This window comes from Lithobates pipiens, unplaced genomic scaffold (genome assembly GCF_037356315.1).
Source record: "Lithobates pipiens isolate NorthernLeopardFrog02 unplaced genomic scaffold, aLitPip1_a1.2 Scaffold_27, whole genome shotgun sequence".
Taxonomy (NCBI): domain Eukaryota; kingdom Metazoa; phylum Chordata; class Amphibia; order Anura; family Ranidae; genus Lithobates; species Lithobates pipiens.
In genome coordinates, this window is record NW_027507788.1 from 119153594 (window position 1) to 119176591 (window position 22998).

General features: G+C 45.4%; 1 protein-coding gene across 1 annotated transcript in view; it reads left to right on the forward strand.

The window, feature by feature from the left end:
- Positions 1 to 22998, forward strand: part of LOC143934096 (sulfotransferase 2B1-like) — a 293347-nt gene that overhangs the window by 15448 nt on the left and 254901 nt on the right. Inside the window, exon 2 of the mRNA XM_077457409.1 lies at positions 18334 to 18542. Coding sequence (XP_077313535.1) covers positions 18334 to 18542 — 209 coding nt within the window. The remainder of the gene's footprint in view (positions 1 to 18333; positions 18543 to 22998) is intronic.

The following is a 22998-nucleotide window of genomic DNA, read 5'->3' on the forward strand; positions in this document are numbered from 1 at the left end:
TCAGATATCCCACATCAGCTCACGACGAGGAGACGTCATCTCTGTTTCACTCTGAAGTCTTGCACTCATGAGGCAGACGACACTCACGACTCTCTCTTTCCCTGCAGCTGCCGCCATGTTTCTAGTAATCCTGGACAAGCCCCCAAAATGTTACCGGCCTCAAAATGTGAATTAAGGGGGCGTGGCCGGAAGCCGAGGTGGACGGACGCACTGGAGAGGAGCTCCGTGTATCCCCGTCTGTATCCACCGCCATCCGCACTCAGGATTGTCTGCTGAGGCCCCAAAACGGCTCATCCTGAGTGGGATGGCCGCCCGGCTCGGTTTGCGGGCGGTATTTTCGTCCATCCGCGCTCTCGCCATCCGCGGCCTAGCGCCGGGCCGGCGCCACGTTAGGAGTCTCGTTGCCGCCATCTTGCGGCCTACCTCCTCCGACGGGCCCTCCAGGATTCGGGCTCCATCGAGCAGGCAGACACATCTGCCCACCGCAAGACCACCGCGCAAATCGGAGGCTGAGTGCACCGCCGTCGCAGCGCCTACAGCGGCCTTTCAGAAGGTGTCAAGGAGCAGTAGATCTTCAGGCTCCTGGTGAGCTCCAGCGGCCATCTTGCTACACCCAGGGCCTAAGGTGAGGAGAAGCCCTGGGAGTTTATTGTTCCAGTTACCCCCGCTGGCCTGACTCTGCACTCTGAGCACACAGGCAGGACCACAGCCCTCTGCCTCTCCCCCTACCTCTCCCCCTGCCTCTACCCCCAGCTGCATACTGAGGCTCTGGTCTATCTGGCGGCCATGTTGGGACTCCCGAGACTTTTTCAGTGAGCCCTGCTCCCACCTCCTTCCCTGATCCCTCCACTTCGCCAGCGCATTCTACCCTCCTGGAATCCTCTTCCTCATTTAGGGACCCCACGTTACCCTCTATACCCGTGTGGTCCCTCTACCTCATGTGCTTCATTCTCTGCTGTGGGGGCCGCACCTTTGGTCCCATAGGATGAACGCCATGTAACTGTTATATGTTGCCCTAAGCCGCCTTCCTACTCCCCCTACAACGCATAACCAGCATCTTTACAACGGGGGACAGGACAATTGTCTGACTTCTAGTCCAAACGCCTCATGGTGAAATACGGGCCAAAACATCCCACTCAGTCGCAATCTCCAGACCTGCGACTCTCACAGACACTTGATCGCTTTCTGAGCAGACCTACATCCCCTTCCCCAACCTTGACAGCCACCCTGTCCGCACAAACGCCTTCTCAAGGGGGGTCGCGAAACGCTTCTCAGCTTTCCTCGGACGCCGCACCAGAAACAATGGCCGCCCCTGTCACGGTAGAAGTCCTTGACAACAAACTTAAGGCCCTACTGCAAGATCTGACCAGCAACGTCTCTAAAGAAATGGGAAAGCTTGCACACGAACTACGGGGAGAGATAGCCCAAATTGGTGAACGCACCGATGTCTTGGAAACGAAGTTTGATGATCTGATACAATACGTTCACGTGTTGGAAAATGATAACACTGGCCTGAAACAATCAATCTCCCAGCTTCAATCCCAGCAAGAAGACTTGGAGAACAGGGAACGCCGTCAAAATTTACGTATCAGAGGTGTGCCGGAGACCGTTAGCGAGGGAGAGATTAGACCTTATCTTCTCAGCTTGTTCAATATGGTGGCCCCCCGGATTCCGGACATTGACTGGAGACTGGATAGGGCACACAGATCTCTGGCCCCCAAGCCCCCAATGGGTGCCAACCCCAGAGACATTATAGTACGCTTTCATTACTATGACAGTAAGGAGGCTTTAACAGTGGCTACCCGCAACAAATCCCGCCTAGAGTTTAAGGGGGCGAAGATACAGATTTTCAGCGACTTATCTCTGATCACCCTTGCCAAACGCAGAAGCTTCCGACCGGTGACTACGCACCTACAGAATCACCAACTCCCGTACCGATGGGGTTTCCCCTTCCGCCTATCCGCCTCAAAAGATGGAATCCAATACTCCATGAGAGACTTACAGGAAAGTGAAGCATTTATCCACAGCCTTGGTCTACCACCGATTCCAGATGAAGACCCCAATCCTCTTCCCGTGACGCCTAAACCCACCTCCATTCCAGGACGGCTCTGGACCCCCGCTCGGCAGAGGTCGCAGAAGAACTTTTCTACCCCCCAACGCTCACCATTTGCCAGACACCCTCCCTGAGAGGGACCCATTTCCCAAACCCTGGTTGAGATTGACTTCGGCCCCTATGTCACCATGTTTCCCCTGTTCTGGGGTTAGCCTTGCCCGTAATTATGGGTTTTTCATCACTCCTATGGACTAGAGTAAAGTTGAATTGTCTTTTTTTTTGGCTATCTTTATGCGCTGTCGGAAGGTGGCGAGGGGTGCCACTCCAGATGAGATGGAACCCCTTGTGTGCCTCAGTTTGTTCCGCGGCCTAGGCCGTGGACTCCTGGGTGGTTTTTACCCCCCAGGCTCTCTTTCCCCAGTTTTTTCTTTCTTTTTTCTTGTTATAGGCCTTTTTTTTGGCCTATTTGCTGTTTTTGACCTACATTGCTCAAGGTATTGTATAACCTTTTTCCTTACAGTTGATGTTATATGCATACATCTGCTTTTATCCCACAGGATACACCATGGTTTATATTGCCTAGTTAATTCCTACGGGTATTTTTGGTTACTACATGTTTGTTCTGCTTACATTGCATTAATGCCAATCCATACAGATGGCTCTAAGGGTTCTTACTTATAATGTTAAAGGCTTGAACTCTATTCATAAGCGCTGGTTGGCTCTGAAAGAGTTCAAATCTTCAGCTGCAGACATAGTCCTGGTCCAGGAGACTCATTTCCGCCCTGGGGGTTCTCTTAAATTTGCTGCTAAACACTTTCCGAATTCTTTTTTGGCTTCTGACCCCTCTGGCAAAGCAGGGGTTGCAATCCTGATTAAGAAATCCTGCCCGTTAAGGGTAAAATCTTCGTTTATAGATCCCCATGGTAGATATATCCTCCTGGACTGCGAATATCTCTCACGCTCTCTTACTGTGATTAATGTGTATGCTCCTAACTCTGGCCAAATCCGATTTCTTTCTGACTTATTGGACAGCTTAGGTAAATACGCTCAACCCTTCATGATCATGGGGGGGGATTTCAACATGGTCATGTCTCCTAGGAGAGACAGACAGACGCTTTTTCCTTCCACTACCTCATCTAAAGTGGAACGTCAGTCCACCACATTTCATAAACTGATTAGAACCCATAATTTGTTGGACATATGGAGAATCAAACATCCCACTAGCAGACAATTTTCATTTCCCCCCCCCCCACATAAGATGTACTCCAGACTGGACCACCTTTTTATATCAGCACCTTTATTGACATCGGCGGTGGCGTCGGAGCTGAACCCCATAACGTGGTCAGATCATGCCTCGGTTCAGCTTGACTTGGCTCTTGCTTGCTCCATGCCGAGAACCTGTCATTGGAGACTCAATGACTTTCTCCTCCGCAACCCCATTGTCGAGGCTCAACTGTCCCAAAATTTATCGGAATTTTTTCAACTGAATGAGGGCTCAGTGGCGGAGGTGTCCACCCTATGGGAAGCCCACAAGGCGTTTTTTAAAGGTGCGTGTATCTCTGCCGGCGCCCGCTTAAAGCGGGACTCGGCAGCCCAGAGGCAAGACACCCTCTTACAGCTCCGTAAAGCTGAAGATCTGCTTCTGGCTTCCCCTACGGTGACCCGTCTGCGCACAGTCTGCGCACAGTCACAACCCTCCGTGAGCGTTTGAAATCGCTAGATATGCAAATAAATGTTCTAAGGCCCTAATTTGGGCAAAGCAGAAATTTTATGAGTTCACTAACAAACCCCACAGGATGCTAGTAAACATGCTTAAGCCACGTCCTTTTCAATCTTATCCTGAACTCCTCCTCCAGGCTGACGGCTCCCCGACCCATTGTCCTTTGACGATGTCCAAAGTTTTTGGCTCGTTTTATGACAAATTGTACAACTGTTTAGCTTCTGACCCTAAACACTTATTCACTCAAGAGGCTTTTGATTCTTTTTGCTCCCCTTTAAAGTTGCCTAAACTATCACCGTCACAGGTAGCCACCCTTAATGCAGATATCTGGACAGAAGAGTTGGCAGCAGTAGTGAAGGAACTGCCCTTACATAAGTCCCCTGGGCCTGACGGTCTACCATATCAATATTATAAGACTTTCCTTCCCATCCTCTGCCCCCACTTATTAAAACTCTACTCCTCCTTACAAAAAGGGTCACTCCACATTCGCAATTCTTACACACTCATATCACAGTCCTTCCGAAACCGGGCAAACCCCCATCCCTGCCAGATAATTACAGGCCCATTGCCCTACTGAACTCAGATTATAAAATCTTTACAAAAATTCTAGCCAACAGACTTTCTTTCATAATCCCCTCCCTTGTTCATAACGATCAAGTGGGTTTCGTTTTAGGTAGATGGGCGGGCGATAACACCAGACGTACCATTGATCTAATTGACATGCTCGATAAAACCTCCCGCTCTGCTCTTATTCTTAGCCTAGATGCCCAAAAGGCTTTTGATAGGCTTGGGTGGCCCTACATGTTTGCCACACTTGCACGCTATGGTTTTTCAGGCTCCTTTGTATCGGCCCTTCAAGCCCTCTATTCCCATCCCACCTCACAAGTTCAATTGGCATCCTTCAAATCCCCAACGTTTACACATAGCAATGGTACCAGATAGGGCTGCCCCCTTTCCCCCTTGTTATTTATATTGTGCCTTGAACGCCTGGCAGCACGCATTCGGGAAGACTCGGACATTAGGGGAGTCTCTTTAAGACGGAAAGAATACAAGCTGTCCTTGTTTGCAGACGACATATTGCTTACTTTAACTAAACCTCACACCTCACTCCCCAACCTCCATTCCCTCCTAGAAACGTTCGGTAATATATCAGGATACAAAGTTAATACAGCTAAAACCGAAGCGCTCCCCATTCACATCCCTCCCTCACTCCTCACCGCTTTACGCAACACCTTTCCCTACCAGTGGCGCTCAGACTCACTCAAGTATTTAGGCATTCATTTAACAGCGTCCTATCGCACACTATACCAGGCTAACTTTCTCTCTTTAATTTCAGAAACGCACAGTCTACTCCGTAAATGGATGGAATGTCCCCTATCCCTTTTAGGTAGGATAAATGTCCTCAAAATGGCGATACTCCCTAAATTTTTGTATCTTTTCGAAACTTTGCCTGTTGCCCTTCCCATGCCCCAGCTTCGCAATATCCAGAGGGCCTTTACTAAATTCATATGGGGAGACAAAGCACATAGAATTGCCCATACGGTTGTCTTCGCACCGCGCTCACACGGAGGTCTGGGAGCTCCCGATATTATACGATATTATTACGCGACTCACCTATCTATGACGGTCTCCTGGTCCTCCTTTTCTGCGACGAGTCGATGGGCGGAGATAGAAATGAGCATCACTGACCCGGCCCATCCTTGTTCTATGCTATGGTCTGACTTATCCTCTTCTATATCACAACTCAGACGTATTTGCCTAGCCCCTATGCTATTTACTCTGGATATTTGGAAAAAATGCCACAAGAAATTCTCTCTCTCCTCCCCCTGTCCACCCCTTTTAAGTGTTACCCACAACCCGGACATACCTAACAGTCTGTCCACAGTGGCTATGACCCCGTGGACTCAAGCAGGCATTTTCCAACTTCGCCACTTAGTTCACCCAGTGTCCCGCAAACTTTTATCTTTCCCAGACTTACAGGACAAATTCGACATTTCACAACGGTCTATTTTCACTTACCTTCAATTTAAACACTACTTTTGCTCCGTATCTCCTGCCATGAGCTTAGAGAAACTTAACGCCTTTGAAATTCTGTGCACCCAGGGCTCACACCAGAAGGGTCTCATATCCGCTATTTACAGGATTCTTCATGACTCAGTGCCTCCCACTTTGGATTCTCACCTTTATATGCGGAAGTGGGCCAAAATTCTACCCGCTACCATTTCTTTCCCTCAATGGCAGGAGATCTGGACTTCCATCTCCAAAGTTTCGAGATGTGTCGAACAGAAAGAAACTGCTTATAAAGTACTAATGTTTTGGTATGGAACCCCCGAAGTTTTACATAAGTATGATCCCTCACTGTCTCGTTTATGCTGGAGGTGCCTACAGGATACCGGCACACACCTTCATATCTTTTGGGACTGTCCAAGTATCACATCCTTTTGGTCTATGGTCCAATCCATTCTCCAATCAATACTGAAAAGAGATATCCCACTGACTCCGACACATTACCTTTTAGGCCTTCTGATCCTAGATCTCCCTAAATATGCTAAAAAACTGATGGCTTTTATACTCCTAGCTGCCAAGAGAGTAATACCGGCTCATTGGCTATCTCCCATACCTCCCACGCAAGCACATGTGGTCTCGTCCATTGCGCACATGCGTAGGATGGAACATTTGACGGCAATAGCTCATGATTCCTTGCCTAAATTTTTTAAGATATGGGACCCATGGGATACCTCCATGTTCAACCCAGAATCCTTTGTTGCCCCTTGTGCCAACCCTTCCTTAAGTAACCTTAGGGAGATTTAATATCTTGTTTACTGCATTATATCGTTTCAGACCAAAGACACCCGTACTTGCCCACACGTCTGGTTTTCAATGTTTCGACCCGTTCTATCTTCCTTTTTCAGTTATGCTATCACCACTGTATACAGCTTCATGGTGTATCCTGTCACTTGACCTAATTGTAACCTACAATATGGTGCCCCTACTATGTCTAACCAATGTTATTGACTACTGTACCGTATTTATGACGTTTTTGTACTGTTTACAAAAAATCTTTCAATAAATATACATAAAAAATAAAAAAAATGTGAATTAAGAGAGCCGACGATTGTAGATGCGATGAGATAAGGTGATCAGCTTGGCGTGGACTGCAAAGAATCACACAAACAGCATGAGATATGACCACTGACTTTATGGCTGGAAGTAGTTTCATTTTTACATAAATAATACATCTTTTACATTTTTGTAGTCACATGTTTATAACCATTAACAATCTATAATACAAATTTTAACTAAAGTATTTTAAAACGTAGTTACAACAATGAACATTACTATATTTTAATAACATATATATTCCTGTTATTCAGTGTTATAGATAATTGTCTTTATCTCTCTGGTACACTTTAACTGTGCAATAATCATACTTGCAATGCATTGCTTTAATAGACATTATTTTGGTAGTACTCTTTTTTAACCACTAGATGGTGCACATTGCCTGTCTGTATGAAGCAATGCATAAGCTTTACATACAATAGGTTTTTTTACCCATTTTAATGCCAGTTTTCAACATGTGCTTCCTAAATCTATGCAATTTTCCATAAATCAGGTTTAAATATACCTATTTAGAATGGTTTAGTGCTTATAATAGACATTTGTTCTGACTAAGGCAGTATTTTCATGTTTTTATGCCCTTCCCACTTGTTTCTCACACATGCTGTTCTAAACTTCTAATTACAGCAAAACTATAGCATAAAATCTGCTGAGACTTTTCCTGCATCTGCTCAAGATGTTTAGGAATCTTTCTATCACAGGTTAATACAGATTAGGAACGATTTAGAGTACATGCCTGCAAAGAATCACACAAACAGCATGAGATATGACCACTGACTTTATGGCTGGAAGTAATTTCATTACCAGTCACATGGTGTGTGGCCTTATATAGACTCTGTTTGGGTACCTTCTCTGCCATCTACTGATTGTTGATAGAATAGCAGGAAGGTGGGGGCGTGGCCTGGAGCCATTCCAAGATGGACGTTTGAGAGACGAGCTCCCGCTCCACGAGGTCCAGCCTTACTAGCACGCAGCTGCTTACCGGACCCGTGATGGTGAGAACCGTCCGCAGCACCTCTGCCACCCGTTCAAGATCCCCGCTGGGTCCTGAATCCGCAAACGGACGCCGTATCCCTGCGATCTTCGGATCGCGACCCAGAGACACCGCACAAGCCTGCCTGTCACAAGCCTCACAGGCAGCTTCCCCTCAGAGCACGCGCGCTTCTAGCTGCAGCCCGCTCCGCAACGGAGCTCGTAGATCTCTGGGAGCAGAGATGGAGTCTCCTCACCCTCCAGCTGTCAGCATAGAGGATCTCCGCAGTGTAGCAGCGGATATAAAATCCACCCTAATGGCAGCCATCACCGACATGAGAACAGACATACAAGCTATGGCCATCAGGGTGGAAGAAGTGGAGGCTGCACAATATCGCCATGATACCGTGCTGTGTCAGGTGCAACAACTGACTGAATCTCACTCCATCCACCTGAGAGACATTAACCGCCACATGGAAGATCTTGACAACCGCGGGAGACGACGCAATCTCAGGGTAAGAGGCATCCCGGAAACCATTGATCCCACCCAGCTATCACAGTCAGTTACTATCATATTTAATGAGCTCCTGGAAAGACCCCTTGATACACCAGTCTTATTTGAGCGAATCCACAGGGCCTTGCGTCCACGCGGTAGAGACTCTGATCCTCCTAGAGACACTGTTTGCTGCCTTATGGATTACCCTCTCAAGGAGGAAATACTCCGGAAACCATTGATCCCACCCAGCTATCACAGTCAGTTACTATCATATTTAATGAGCTCCTGGAAAGACCCCTTGATACACCAGTCTTATTTGAGCGAATCCACAGGGCCTTGCGTCCACGCGGTAGAGACTCTGATCCTCCTAGAGACACTGTTTGCTGCCTTATGGATTACCCTCTCAAGGAGGAAATACTCCGGAAACCATTGATCCCACCCAGCTATCACAGTCAGTTACTATCATATTTAATGAGCTCCTGGAAAGACCCCTTGAAACCATTGCGCACATGCGTAGGATGGAACATTTGACGGCAATAGCTCATGATTCCTTGCCTAAATTTTTTAAGATATGGGACCCATGGGATACCTCCATGTTCAACCCAGAATCCTTTGTTGCCCCTTGTGCCAACCCTTCCTTAAGTAACCTTAGGGAGATTTAATATCTTGTTTACTGCATTATATCGTTTCAGACCAAAGACACCCGTACTTGCCCACACGTCTGGTTTTCAATGTTTCGACCCGTTCTATCTTCCTTTTTCAGTTATGCTATCACCACTGTATACAGCTTCATGGTGTATCCTGTCACTTGACCTAATTGTAACCTACAATATGGTGCCCCTACTATGTCTAACCAATGTTATTGACTACTGTACCGTATTTATGACGTTTTTGTACTGTTTACAAAAAATCTTTCAATAAATATACATAAAAAATAAAAAAAATGTGAATTAAGAGAGCCGACGATTGTAGATGCGATGAGATAAGGTGATCAGCTTGGCGTGGACTGCAAAGAATCACACAAACAGCATGAGATATGACCACTGACTTTATGGCTGGAAGTAGTTTCATTTTTACATAAATAATACATCTTTTACATTTTTGTAGTCACATGTTTATAACCATTAACAATCTATAATACAAATTTTAACTAAAGTATTTTAAAACGTAGTTACAACAATGAACATTACTATATTTTAATAACATATATATTCCTGTTATTCAGTGTTATAGATAATTGTCTTTATCTCTCTGGTACACTTTAACTGTGCAATAATCATACTTGCAATGCATTGCTTTAATAGACATTATTTTGGTAGTACTCTTTTTTAACCACTAGATGGTGCACATTGCCTGTCTGTATGAAGCAATGCATAAGCTTTACATACAATAGGTTTTTTTACCCATTTTAATGCCAGTTTTCAACATGTGCTTCCTAAATCTATGCAATTTTCCATAAATCAGGTTTAAATATACCTATTTAGAATGGTTTAGTGCTTATAATAGACATTTGTTCTGACTAAGGCAGTATTTTCATGTTTTTATGCCCTTCCCACTTGTTTCTCACACATGCTGTTCTAAACTTCTAATTACAGCAAAACTATAGCATAAAATCTGCTGAGACTTTTCCTGCATCTGCTCAAGATGTTTAGGAATCTTTCTATCACAGGTTAATACAGATTAGGAACGATTTAGAGTACATGCCTGCAAAGAATCACACAAACAGCATGAGATATGACCACTGACTTTATGGCTGGAAGTAATTTCATTACCAGTCACATGGTGTGTGGCCTTATATAGACTCTGTTTGGGTACCTTCTCTGCCATCTACTGATTGTTGATAGAATAGCAGGAAGGTGGGGGCGTGGCCTGGAGCCATTCCAAGATGGACGTTTGAGAGACGAGCTCCCGCTCCACGAGGTCCAGCCTTACTAGCACGCAGCTGCTTACCGGACCCGTGATGGTGAGAACCGTCCGCAGCACCTCTGCCACCCGTTCAAGATCCCCGCTGGGTCCTGAATCCGCAAACGGACGCCGTATCCCTGCGATCTTCGGATCGCGACCCAGAGACACCGCACAAGCCTGCCTGTCACAAGCCTCACAGGCAGCTTCCCCTCAGAGCACGCGCGCTTCTAGCTGCAGCCCGCTCCGCAACGGAGCTCGTAGATCTCTGGGAGCAGAGATGGAGTCTCCTCACCCTCCAGCTGTCAGCATAGAGGATCTCCGCAGTGTAGCAGCGGATATAAAATCCACCCTAATGGCAGCCATCACCGACATGAGAACAGACATACAAGCTATGGCCATCAGGGTGGAAGAAGTGGAGGCTGCACAATATCGCCATGATACCGTGCTGTGTCAGGTGCAACAACTGACTGAATCTCACTCCATCCACCTGAGAGACATTAACCGCCACATGGAAGATCTTGACAACCGCGGGAGACGACGCAATCTCAGGGTAAGAGGCATCCCGGAAACCATTGATCCCACCCAGCTATCACAGTCAGTTACTATCATATTTAATGAGCTCCTGGAAAGACCCCTTGATACACCAGTCTTATTTGAGCGAATCCACAGGGCCTTGCGTCCACGCGGTAGAGACTCTGATCCTCCTAGAGACACTGTTTGCTGCCTTATGGATTACCCTCTCAAGGAGGAAATACTCCGTAAAGCGAGAAGCCGCAACCAGATTTCCTATCAAGGGGCTTCCATTAAAATATACCAAGATCTCTCCAGCATTACTCTACAGCGCAGAAGGGAACTGAAACCTCTCTTAGAAGTACTACGGGCCAAATCCATTGTTCATCGCTGGAAATTTCCGTTTTGCCTCTCAGTGACGCACCAGGGCCGCACCGCAAATCTTAAAGTACCGGAAGACATCGATCATTTCTGTGCGACAGTGGGCATCCCACCTGTTGAATTACCAGATTGGTATAGTGATTTCCGCCTACCTGAACCCAGGAGAGCTGCTTCCATGGAAGGTATCAACGAAGAGGGCAGCTCCAATGGAGGACGTATAAGATCTCATCCTCCACTACCCCACACGCCACCAAAAGATTTGAGCGCACCGAGGAATGGCAGTCCCTTTGCCTCACCAGCGCATCGCAGAGCGCGTCTCCACTGACTGAGCAGATGGATCCATCTAATCCAGGGAGGTACCCGCTAACCGCTCTTGACACCCACTTACTGACAACCTATGTACCGTGGAACCCGGAGACATTGAGTTGATCTGACCCCCATCTTGTCTCAGCCCCATACCACAACAAAACCTTTTAGTATTTTTTATTTATTTTTTTCTTCCCCTTGAGTAGGCTTTGATTACGCTTGTCCTAGAAGACATTTTTTAAAGCTGTACCCCCTTTTTCGTCAAGCTTGTCTCCAAGAGGCTTAATATTACCGCTCTGATAGGATAGATCTATTTCTACTGACCCTATGATGAGATTTTTCAAGATACCTTTTAACAATGCTTCGCTTCCAGCAATCACCCTCCCCCCCTTTTTTTTTTTTTTAAGATGTATGTCCATGCTGTTGAGACTTAAAGTCGCTTGAGACATTGGTATCCCATAGGCCTCACAGAGGCAGACCATATAGCCATTTTCACATATTTGCCTCAGGCTCTCCTTTGAGCAGGTTTCTATCTCCGCTTCTACCCCTCTGCTAACTGGGTACCTTCCTTCTTACTTTTTCTTTCTATTCTTCTTTCTAGAAACATATTTGCTCTTGCTCTCCTGATACTTCCTCCCTGCTCTAAAACTTTTTCGCTCTTCTTACTTCTATGACTAGTGAATCTGAGATGCACAAGGTTTCTCTAAACATGCCATAGCTTTTCGTACTACATGTGTCTAACTCCACATTAGTGGAGATAACAAACCCTCTGGTGTACTATCACAGTTTGCTTTTGTTTCTGGCCTAGACTCGGTTGATGGGAAAGATTCCCTCAGGGCAGATACATCTGCCCTCCTGAATAGATGTGTCCCTCTTCTCATAGAGAGGTCCATTCTGCACTATCCTTTAAGGAACTCCCATCACCCGATCCTACCATTACTGAGGCAGACTTTTTACTGTTATTGTAACTGATGTTCTTCCTCAGGAGTACACACTCCCTTAAGGAGTAAACTAACCTGTTATGATTGTTATTACCTTTTATGTATTTAGCCTGTTCCATTACATATTTTAGTTTAACGGGTTTCTGAAAGGTTTTATGAATGCTTGCAACATGTTATTGTCTTCAATGGTTTGTGACATTATAATCTATTACAATGCACAATTTCAACAATTACCAGATGTCACAAGGGTCCCTGTTTAAGACCCCATACACGCCTATTAGGCTCCTCACACGCTATATTAGTAGTGTCACACGATCACCTGAGATACACACTGATGCACTAGAATCATCCATAATTCCCAATCTACTGCCTCCACCCTGAGGCATTCCCCTTCGCCTCTCACCCACCACCTCTAGCATGACCACCCAGTTTCTCACCATCACGGCGCCCAATTAACTTGCTTCAAGATAAGCCAGCTGAGGGGCATAGCCCTCGGTTGGCTCCTTACCTAGCTAGTATATCATTCCATTTCATAATCACCTTGACCTCACAGGAACATGGAAGACACCCATCTTGTGAGGCGTATCCTACCATTCCCCCACAAAGCGGTCTCTGACAGAAACCGCTGCCCTCATTGATACTCTTACACGTAGTGGGCTTGCAGGCCAATATCCACTTCCGATTTCTTCTGTACTTTCCCATACCGGGAAAGTCTCACTAACTACCCTCCCTTTACACCGCTCACACCCCCCTTCTCCGCGTACCCCTCTTATTATCTGATCTTCCCCACACCCCCACCCCCTTTTTTTTTTTTGTCTCTGGCTCCCCCCTACTTCACTCCATTCCAATAATTGGATGCGCTTCACGCAATTATGCCACCGCAGACGACTAAAACTCTACACCATTCGATAAAAATACTGTCGCTTAATACCAAAGGACTGAATACACCTGAAAAGCGTTCCCAACTGTTCTCACTTTTACGCGGCCAAAAAGCTGATGTGGTCTTCCTACAAGAGACCCACTTTAGCTCCAAGAAAATTCCTAACATCACTAACAAACTTTACCCTCACGGGTTTCATGCAACCTCACCCATTTCTAAATCTAAGGGAGTCTCCATCCTCATTTCCAAACACATCCCTATACAGATATCAGACACACTGACTGACGATCAAGGGAGGTTTATCTTCCTTAAAGGCCATCTTGGCAACAAACCAATCACGTTAGCGAATGTCTACAGCCCAAATTCTGGCCAGGTTCCTTTCTTTCGAGATATCGCACGTCAACTACTCTCCTTTAATGAAGGAATCTTGATCCTTGGTGGAGACCTGAATGTCCCTCTTGATCCCCTGATAGACACCTCTTCTGGTAGCTCACACTTACCCTACATTAAAAAATGCCTTTGGGAGCTATTGCTACATGACTCTTGGCGAACCATTCATCCTACTGTAAAAGACTATACCTACTTTTCCACACCTCATAACAAATATTCACGTTTAGACTACCTTTTTGTCACACAACAGGACTTACCGTCTTTGTCGAGGGCCACCATCGAACCGATGACCTTTTCTGATCACCACCCCGTTACTATGACAATTACCTTCCCTGAAAAAATTAGAGCATGCTTATGTCTGGAGACTTGACCCGACTATCCTCACAGATCCATTGTTAGAACAGCAGATCCGTGACTGCCTCACAAACTACTTCAAGGAAAATGATACCCATGACACATCCAAACTTACCCAATGGGAGGCCCACAAATGCGTGATTCGGGGCAAAATTATTTCCCTAACCGCCTCACTCAAGAAGGAGAGAAAAGCCAAACTTACAGCCCTATATACAAAATTAGCTAAACTAGAATCTTCCCATAAGCGTTCCTTAGCCCAAAAAACCCTTCTAGACCTGACAGAAACCCGTCGGCTCATACGGGAAGAATTGAATAGCTCCATTAAGAAACATTACGCTCTATCACAAAAAATGTTTTACGAGTTTGGTAACAAAAGCAGCTGCCTTCTAGCGCAAGCGCTGCGCAAAAAAAGAGCCAATAACACTGTCCATCACCTTCAGTCCCCTACGGGTAGCAAACTGACGCACAATAAAGACATTGCCACAGAATTTGAAAGATACTATTCCTTTCTGTACAACCTAAACAGCTCTGAAACTAACACGCACTCACCATCCCAATGGAACTCTGATATCCACTCATTCCTAGAACACTTTTCCCCAGGCAAAATCTCAGCTGAGGTTGCCACAAGCCTTGACTTGCCGATCACAGAACAAGAATGGAAAGACGCCCTGAAACAATCAAAAGCGGGCAAGAGCCCAGGCCCAGATGGCCTCCCTACCACTTACTATAAAACTTTTTCTGAAATCTTACAAACACCATTTCTACAAGCCTTCAACTCCATTTCCCCCTCTAACCCTCTCACACGAGGTATGCTAGAGGCCCATGTAGTAGTTATTCCCAAGGAAGATAAAGACCCCACTCTCCCATGTAATTACCGCCCGATTTCACTCTTGAACGTGGACTTAAAAATATTTTCAAAAATATTGGCTAATAGGCTACTCCCCTACCTTTCTTCTCTCATATCACAAGACCAGGTAGGCTTTGTCCCTGGTCGTGAGGCCAGGGATAATACTGTTAAAGCCATCAACCTACACTATCTTATCTCTCGAACCAAACAAAAGAGCTTTTTCCTTTCGCTAGATGCGGAGAAGGCATTCGACAGGGTAGCATGGGACTATATGGCAGCAGTGCTTGCAGCGATAGGTCTAGGACCTCACATGATAGAAATGGTTCTTTCACTATACACGAATCCAACCGCCAAGATAAGAGTCAATCGCACCCTGTCGAATGCCTTCCCCATCGGTAATGGAACGAGACAAGGCTGCCCACTATCCCCCATTCTTTTTGTCCTCACACTTGAGCCCCTTCTCAAACAGCTTGCACTCAATCCAGACATCCAAGGCGTCCAGGCACCTACCAAAGAATATAAATATGCTGCATTTGCAGACGACATATTACTATTTTTAACGAATCCTATAACCACCCTTCCTATCCTATTGCAGACATTCCAAAAATTCCAGGTTCTATCCAATCTCAAAATCAACTTTTCAAAGTCCTTTGCTCTTAACATATCCCTCCCGCAACACAAAGTAGATCAATGTAAGGCTAATTTTCCTTTCCAATGGAAACAAGAAGCAATCACTTATTTAGGGATTCAACTCCCCGCACAACTCTCCGACCTGTATACCAAAAACCACCTTCCCCTCCTTTCCAAGTTGGAAGCTGACTTCAAAGTATGGAATAAACCAACAATCTCTTGGTTCGGTAGGGCTGCAGTTCTCAAAATGAATGCATTATTTAGATTACTATACATCTTGCAAACTATCCCCATAAAGATTTCCCCCTCCTATTTTCGAACATATAACAGTATATGCTCCAAATTCCTCTGGGGCGGCCACGCACCCAGAATAAATTTTCTCACACTTACTCGTCCGAAACATCTCAGAGGAAGAGGACTCCCTAATCTCGCTAACTACAACACAGCAGTACATCTCACAAGAATACTTGATTGGAATCTCCATTCAACCCGCAAAGATTGGGTCTATCTAGAAGCTTCCTTCACTGACCTACACTTGAACGCCCTCCCTTGGGTATCCCCACACCACATCCCACAGGATGTGTACAAACACCCCTTGATTGGTCCAACTTTAACTTATTTTCAACAAACATGTAGGAGAACGCAGATATCCTCAACTCCGGGTCCTATGACGCCAATAAAACTGAACCCTGACTTTCCCCCAGGCATGCACGAACGTTACCTGATTAAATACTGGCCAGACAGGTGCCCTAGAGCACACCAAATATACCGTCGAGGTAAACTCCTCTCAGCTCATCAAATCTCCCTGACAGTGGACCGCCCGCCCATCCCCCCGTGGGACTACTTACTCCTCACACAATACCTTAAATCCACAGAAAAAGATGCACAATACCCAAGACAACTATCTCCTTTCGAAAGACTATGTATGCAAAGAACGCCCCAGTCTCATCTTATCTCTCTCACCCACAATCTTTTGTATGAAAACTTAAAGGCAAACGACAATTTGGCATGCAAACAATGGGAGAAGGATCTGGCGATCCCGCTCTCAGAAGAGAACTGGGAGCAAATTTTCCTGAACATTCACAAGGGCTCGAGAAATGTGTATGCACAGGAAAATGGATATAAAATTCAGTCCAGATGGTATCGCACACCTTCCCTCCTTAACAAATTGAACTCGACCGTTTCAAATGCTTGCTGGAGATGCCAGCAGTCGACGGGTACCCTACTTCACATATGGTGGGAATGCCCATCCCTTCAGATATTTTGGAAAGCTGTCCATCACGCTATCTCCACAATAACCGGCCTTGACCTTCCATTCACACCAGCACAATTTCTCCTCCACCACTCGACGCTTCCTCACAAAAAATATCATAAGTCCTTAGCGATGCACCTCATAAATGCTGCTAAACAATGTATACCCTCACATTGGAAATCCTCACGTGCCCCATCACTTAAAGAATGGATTACCAGAGTCCAGAAAATTGCTGATTTAGAAAAGCTTATCCACACGGCCCATGACACCCCTACCAAATTTAGTAAAAAATGGGCTGACTGGATATCCTTTCAAACAACCGTTGAATTTGATACTCTAAATGGTTCTACCACTTAGCTCACCTGAGAAACTTAGGAATCCTTACAATCTTACAATTCTCACAATCGATATCGTCAACAACTTCCAAAACATACCGTTCTCCTCCTCCTCATACCTCTCCCACACTAACAGAAATCTAGACACCCGGTCCCACACATTATTCTTTCAGCTAACCGAACCCTCTACCATCCGAGACCAGTTACCGGGGAGTCAGAGACAAACACCCCCCCCCCCCTCCTTCCCCCCTTGACCATTATCCATTCCCTCCCTTTTTTTTTTTTTTTTTTATTCTTCTCTTCTTCTCTTCTCTTTCCTAGTTCGTCTACCCCTTAACCAATACCCCCCCCCCCCCCCATCTCCCCCACTACCAATCCGTCTGAGCTGTCTACTTACCACCTTTGCTACTATACTCTCCTCCAGAATACCTACACACAACCTCAATTAATGAGTTTCTGGCACGGGTCTTTGACCTCATCAGCCCCACATACACTAAAATGCTTCTTTTCAACAACTGTTGACGAGCAACATATACTCGAGACTCTATACTATATGTAGCCTCCATACTGGAGTTTGTTTGGTTTTCGAGTTCACACATTTCAGTTCCAGGAAATGTACCTACTGATTAGTTCAAGACTAGCAATGTTACTTATAATATTACAGTACTGACCAGGGTTTTTTTTATTCTTGATTTCTGTACTCGTGCCAGTATTCTATGTATGTTATTCTATGTACTACCTGTCTCTATTAATAAAAGAAATTTTATGGGAAAAAAAAAAAAAAAGAGTAGCAGGAAGGTATTTCTTTGCTTAGAAATAAAAAAATAATGAATATGTACTTTGCTTTGGGGTGTCTGTTTTGTGACCATATAAACCCCAGTCCGTCACACTACTATCACTGTTCATCATTGTGCATCATTATTTGTAAACTGATCTTAGGTAACTCTAACTTAGCTGAAATCCTTTTAAATCTGTGAGAGTGTGGATGCAATCCTCCAAGATTCACTATATAACTCAATGCAGAAGATTTACTAAAACTGGAATGCTCATAATTTGGTGCATCTGTGCATGGTAGTCAACCAGCTTCTAACTTCAGCTTGTTCAGTTCAGCTTTGACAATAAAATCTGGAAGCTGATTGGTTTCTATGTAGAGCTGCATCAGATTTTGCACAGTCCAGTTTTAATAAATCACCCTCACTGGCTTTTTTTGTTATCCACATAGATTGTGTTTGGATTGTTTACAGGTACAAACTGGATGGCAGAGATCTTGACTTTAATCAAACACAATGGGGATGCAACAATATGTCAGAGTATACCAATCTTTGAAAGAGCACCATGGCAAGAGCTTGTTGGTTTTCAAGAAAAAGAAAAAAAACTTACCCAGCCAAGAATCATATCCTCCCACCTCCCCCAACACTTGTTTGCAAAATCGTTTTTCAAATCCAAAGCAAAGGTAGGTATGAGACAACCTGACTATTATATATGCTTTGAAATCTAAATGACTGCCTTAGGAACTGTACAAAAGTTAAAGCTAGCATTTACTTACCTTTAAAAGGTACCTATATCCAAACTGGGTATGTGGTATTAAACTCACTTTTGACAGAACTGCTGACAGGTAGGGGTTTATTTCCAACCACAAAATCAGTTCTTGTAAATTCCGATGCACAAAGTGCCAGGCATGCTCAGAATAAATTACCAGACGGAAGCGTTCGGTCTGGTAAAACTAGCGTTCGTAATGGAGATAGCACATTCGTCACCCTGCAATTTTTAAAATATTTTAATGCAGCGCATTCTCTTCTTCTTTATAATGCTAGAATAATGAAGTTGTTTTTCTGCTGATATTCACACACAAACTTCTCACAAACTGATTTCTTTATTATTTCTCATGATCTCCTGAATAATATATATATATTTTTTGTCAGATCTCCATAATAATGTTTTGAATTTTTGTTAGGAAGGCAACGCTGGAGAAACTAATGAAATTGGCAAAGCTTTTGTACCCCAGGACACACATCAACTATTTGTGGCCTGAGGAGTCCATATAATAGTGAGCACAATCCGGTCCATGACTCCAAGAGATCAGGAACAGCAGCAGATGACATCTATGTCCCCAGGCTGTGGTCATACAACAGCCTGCATCTTTTGCCAGACCAGACTGAACCCAGGCCATCACTTTTTTGTCTTCATGCTTCCTTCCAGGCTGTGGCTGTGGTGTAGGAGATGTGGCAGGAGGTGGAGGATGGTCCAACTCAAGCAGGTGTGTTTTGGTTGTGAGTTGGCCCCTCAACCCTTTATTTTGGGTTATCCCCACAAGTTCCTCACACACGAGGTGTTGGTCCTCCTCCATTTGCTGCATTTTGTATACAGCCATGCATGCAAAGGCCTCTTGGAGAGTGGGGTTGGCTTTGAGGGCCTTAAATTCCACAGCCTTTTCCTGGCTGCCACATTCCACAGCCTTCTCCTGGCTGAGGCTTTCCTGTGTATGAAAAAGGGGCATGGTTTTAGTTTATTGTTCATCAATCACACCCATTTTGTAGCTCATAACTGTTGCAAATTGAATGTTAATAAATAGAAAAGACTATCATTCTGACACCAGCCTTTTTCATTCTTGTCCCAAACATTTTAAGCTACTACTGTCTATTGATATATAAAACACTTTATTAAATCAGCAATTAGTGATCAATAATAACATCTATTTCCCATAATTTATTTTACGACAAGAAATATGTTGAACAATGCTATACCTGGCTCAAGCTGGGCTCCTCCACTTCTTCCTGGCTGGAAGGCCCAGGGTGGGCATCGGAAGCCTCAGCTGGAGTGGAAGGAAGTGTGGAAGTAGGGTTGAGAGGGATTCCCTGACTTTAGTCTGATCTGCCAGAAAATGAAGTCTCTTATAGTACCACAGCCTGGGGACATAAATGTCATCTGCTGCTGCTCCTGATCTCATGGATTTCTGGACCTTATTATGCTCACTATTATATGTGCTCCTCAGGCCAACAGTTTTTTTTTTTAAATAGTGGAAGTCTGCCGTGGGGAGCTGCAGCTTCACCAACTCCAGCAGTTTCTCCATCGCTGCCTGCCTCTTTATTTTGTTATTATAATGCGGGTGTTTGACCTGCCACAGACAGGGCAGCTCCCTGTATTTATCAATGAATATTGGGAGGAAGCTGTGGTCTTTGAACCCATCCATTTTCTCTGCTAGACACAACACAAGACAAACCCTAATGTCAGGTGAAAGTCTCCTAATCTTGAACCAATATAGGCCTCAATCTATAAGCAGTATAGGCCACTGATGCACCAAGGTAAAATTGTACCTTCGTTATAACGATCGTCGTTTCCGCTACTCCGTCCTCCGCTCACAGATCATACGCACAACGCAGGCATGTTACGCTTTATATACACTGCGAATGCGTGAAACTCCGCCCACCCCTAGCATTTTTTTAAGTATATTCCCCACCTCTTCTCTTTCAGCGCAGTGGGAGAACACAAGGTTATTTTTATGGTGTGTTTTTTTTATTTATGTAGCACTGTGATTCTTTACCGGGTAATGTTATAAAGCAAGACAATGCTATTAGTTTGGTATTTGGTTCCTTCTAGTGGTATATAATGTGAATGAGACTTGTTTTATTTCCACATAAATGCCTATGCAGGAAGTGACTTAATTATTCTGTGAAAGGACTCACTTACCCACAGTGCCTCACCTACTTACCCATGAATCCTAGGTGACTGAACTGCATGCTGGGTAGGTGTCAGGGCTGGCTTTGCCCTTCCTCCTCTGGGCTGGCCGCTCAGCTGTCGGCTAATTGCCAGCTCTCTTCTCTCTCTCTTCAGTTACCAGCTGTTCCCGATGATGCTCGTCTGGCCTGTCTATATATAAGTCTTCCAGCTCATTTCTACTTTGCCTTCACGTTTGGTCACATCACTAGGAACCATCTCCTGCTGTTTCAAGACTGGCTTGCAAACATCCCTCCTGGCTTCCATCCTGCTTGCAGTTGCTCTCCGTGGATCCCTGAAGTCTGGACTGGCTGATTACCCAATCTGGTCTATGAACTTTGGACTGGCTGACTATCCGATCTGGCTACCGGACTCTGGCTTGCTTGACTACACTTTTTCCTATTTATCTTTTTATTTTTTAATAAACAAGTGTGATTAGATTGTACTTCTGTCTCTGTCTGTTTCATGGTTCCTGACAGTACATGAAGGCCATGAATTCAGAAGATAAAGTCAATCCACTTGTTGGTAATTTTTTTCCAGATTGGATGAGCAAGATCACTGCATGGATCAGTTTGCATTGGCGTTACAAACGCTCCTGAATTGCACGGCTCACCTGGAATCCCCCACGGTGGCTGCTCCTGTACAACCTGAGTCGCAGGCCACCCCTGCTGTTGCGCCAGTCTCTGTGCAGGCACCCGCCTCAAGTATTACCTCTATAAGAGGTATGTCTGGTTATGCTCTGCTTCCCCAGCGATTTGGGGGCGATCCAGTTCAATGCAGAGGGTTTCTCAATCAGGTTGAGATATACTTCGAAATGCTGCCCCAGGCGTTTCCCATGGACAGAAGCAAAGTAGGTTTCGTGATATCTTTGCTTTCTGAGAGAGCCTTGGCCTGGGCTAACCCTCTATGGGAGACGCAAAAACCTGTTGTCTTGAGTTACTCTCAGTTTGTGGCCTCCTTTAAAAGGTTTTTTGGCATTCCCGCACACTCCGCTTCTGCTGCCAAGTGCCTCATGTCCATCAAACAGAGTATGAGAACTGTTGCCGACTACGCCATTGAATTCCGTACTCTGGCAGCAGAGGTTGCTTGGAACAATGAGGCCCTCGTGGCTGCTTTTTTTCTCATGGTCTCTCGGATTCCATCAAGGATGAGATAGCAGCCCGAGATATACCCACTGAGCTGGAGAGCTTGATCTCGTTTGCCATCCTCATTGACTTCAGACTCAGAGAAAGACTTTCTCTTAAGGAGCGCTTGCGGAAGCCTCCTGTATGTGTGCCTCCGAGCTTTGTTGTCCCACCCATGCCTCCCTCACCTCCCATGCCTCCTGGTACCGAGTTGGTCAGTGAAGATGAACCCATGCACCTGGGCTTCACGCGTCTCTCTGCAGATGAGAGAGCCTTTAGGAGGAGGGAGAGATTGTGCCTTTATTGTGGCCAGGCAGGTCACTTTTTGAAGTCTTGTCCTACCCGTCCAGGGAACGCCCGAACCTTAAGGTCCTGTCATGGACAGACCTTAGGTGGCGTTGTTTCTTCCCCAGTTATCCAGAAGGATAAGCCCCTGGTTTTGGTCACTCTTTCTTGGGCTGAGTCGTCCATCGAGATACAAGCTCTAATCGACTCTGGGGCTGCAGGCCTGTTCAGTGATGCTGCATTTGTTTTGCAGCACTCGATTCCGCTGCAGCAGCGTGACACTCCACTTGCCATTGAGGCTCTTGACGGGAGACCTTTACAGCCTGCCCATGTGACTCATGAGATGGTTCCATTGTCCATGGCTGTAGGGGCTCTTCACCATGAGATAATCCAATTCCAAGTTATTTCCTCACCCATATTTCCGCTGGTTATTGGTTATCCTTGGTTACAGAGGCACAACCCCTTTTTTGATTGGCTCCATGCTGAGGTTCTCTCCTGGTCACTACAATGCAGTGAGACATGCTTCCTTAAGGTATCCAAGGTCCTGTGCACCACTTCACTCCCCTCCCTGCCGGAGGAGTACCGTGATTTTGGCAATGTCTTTGATAAAGGTCAAGCCGGTAGTTTGCCTCCACACCGGCCTTATGATTGCGCAATTGACCTTCAACCTGGTGCCATACAGTGGTGTGAAAAAGTGTTTGCCCCCTTCCTCATTTCCTGTTCCTTTGCATGTTTGTCACACTTAAGTGTTTCGGAACATCAAACCAATTTAAACAATAGTCAAGG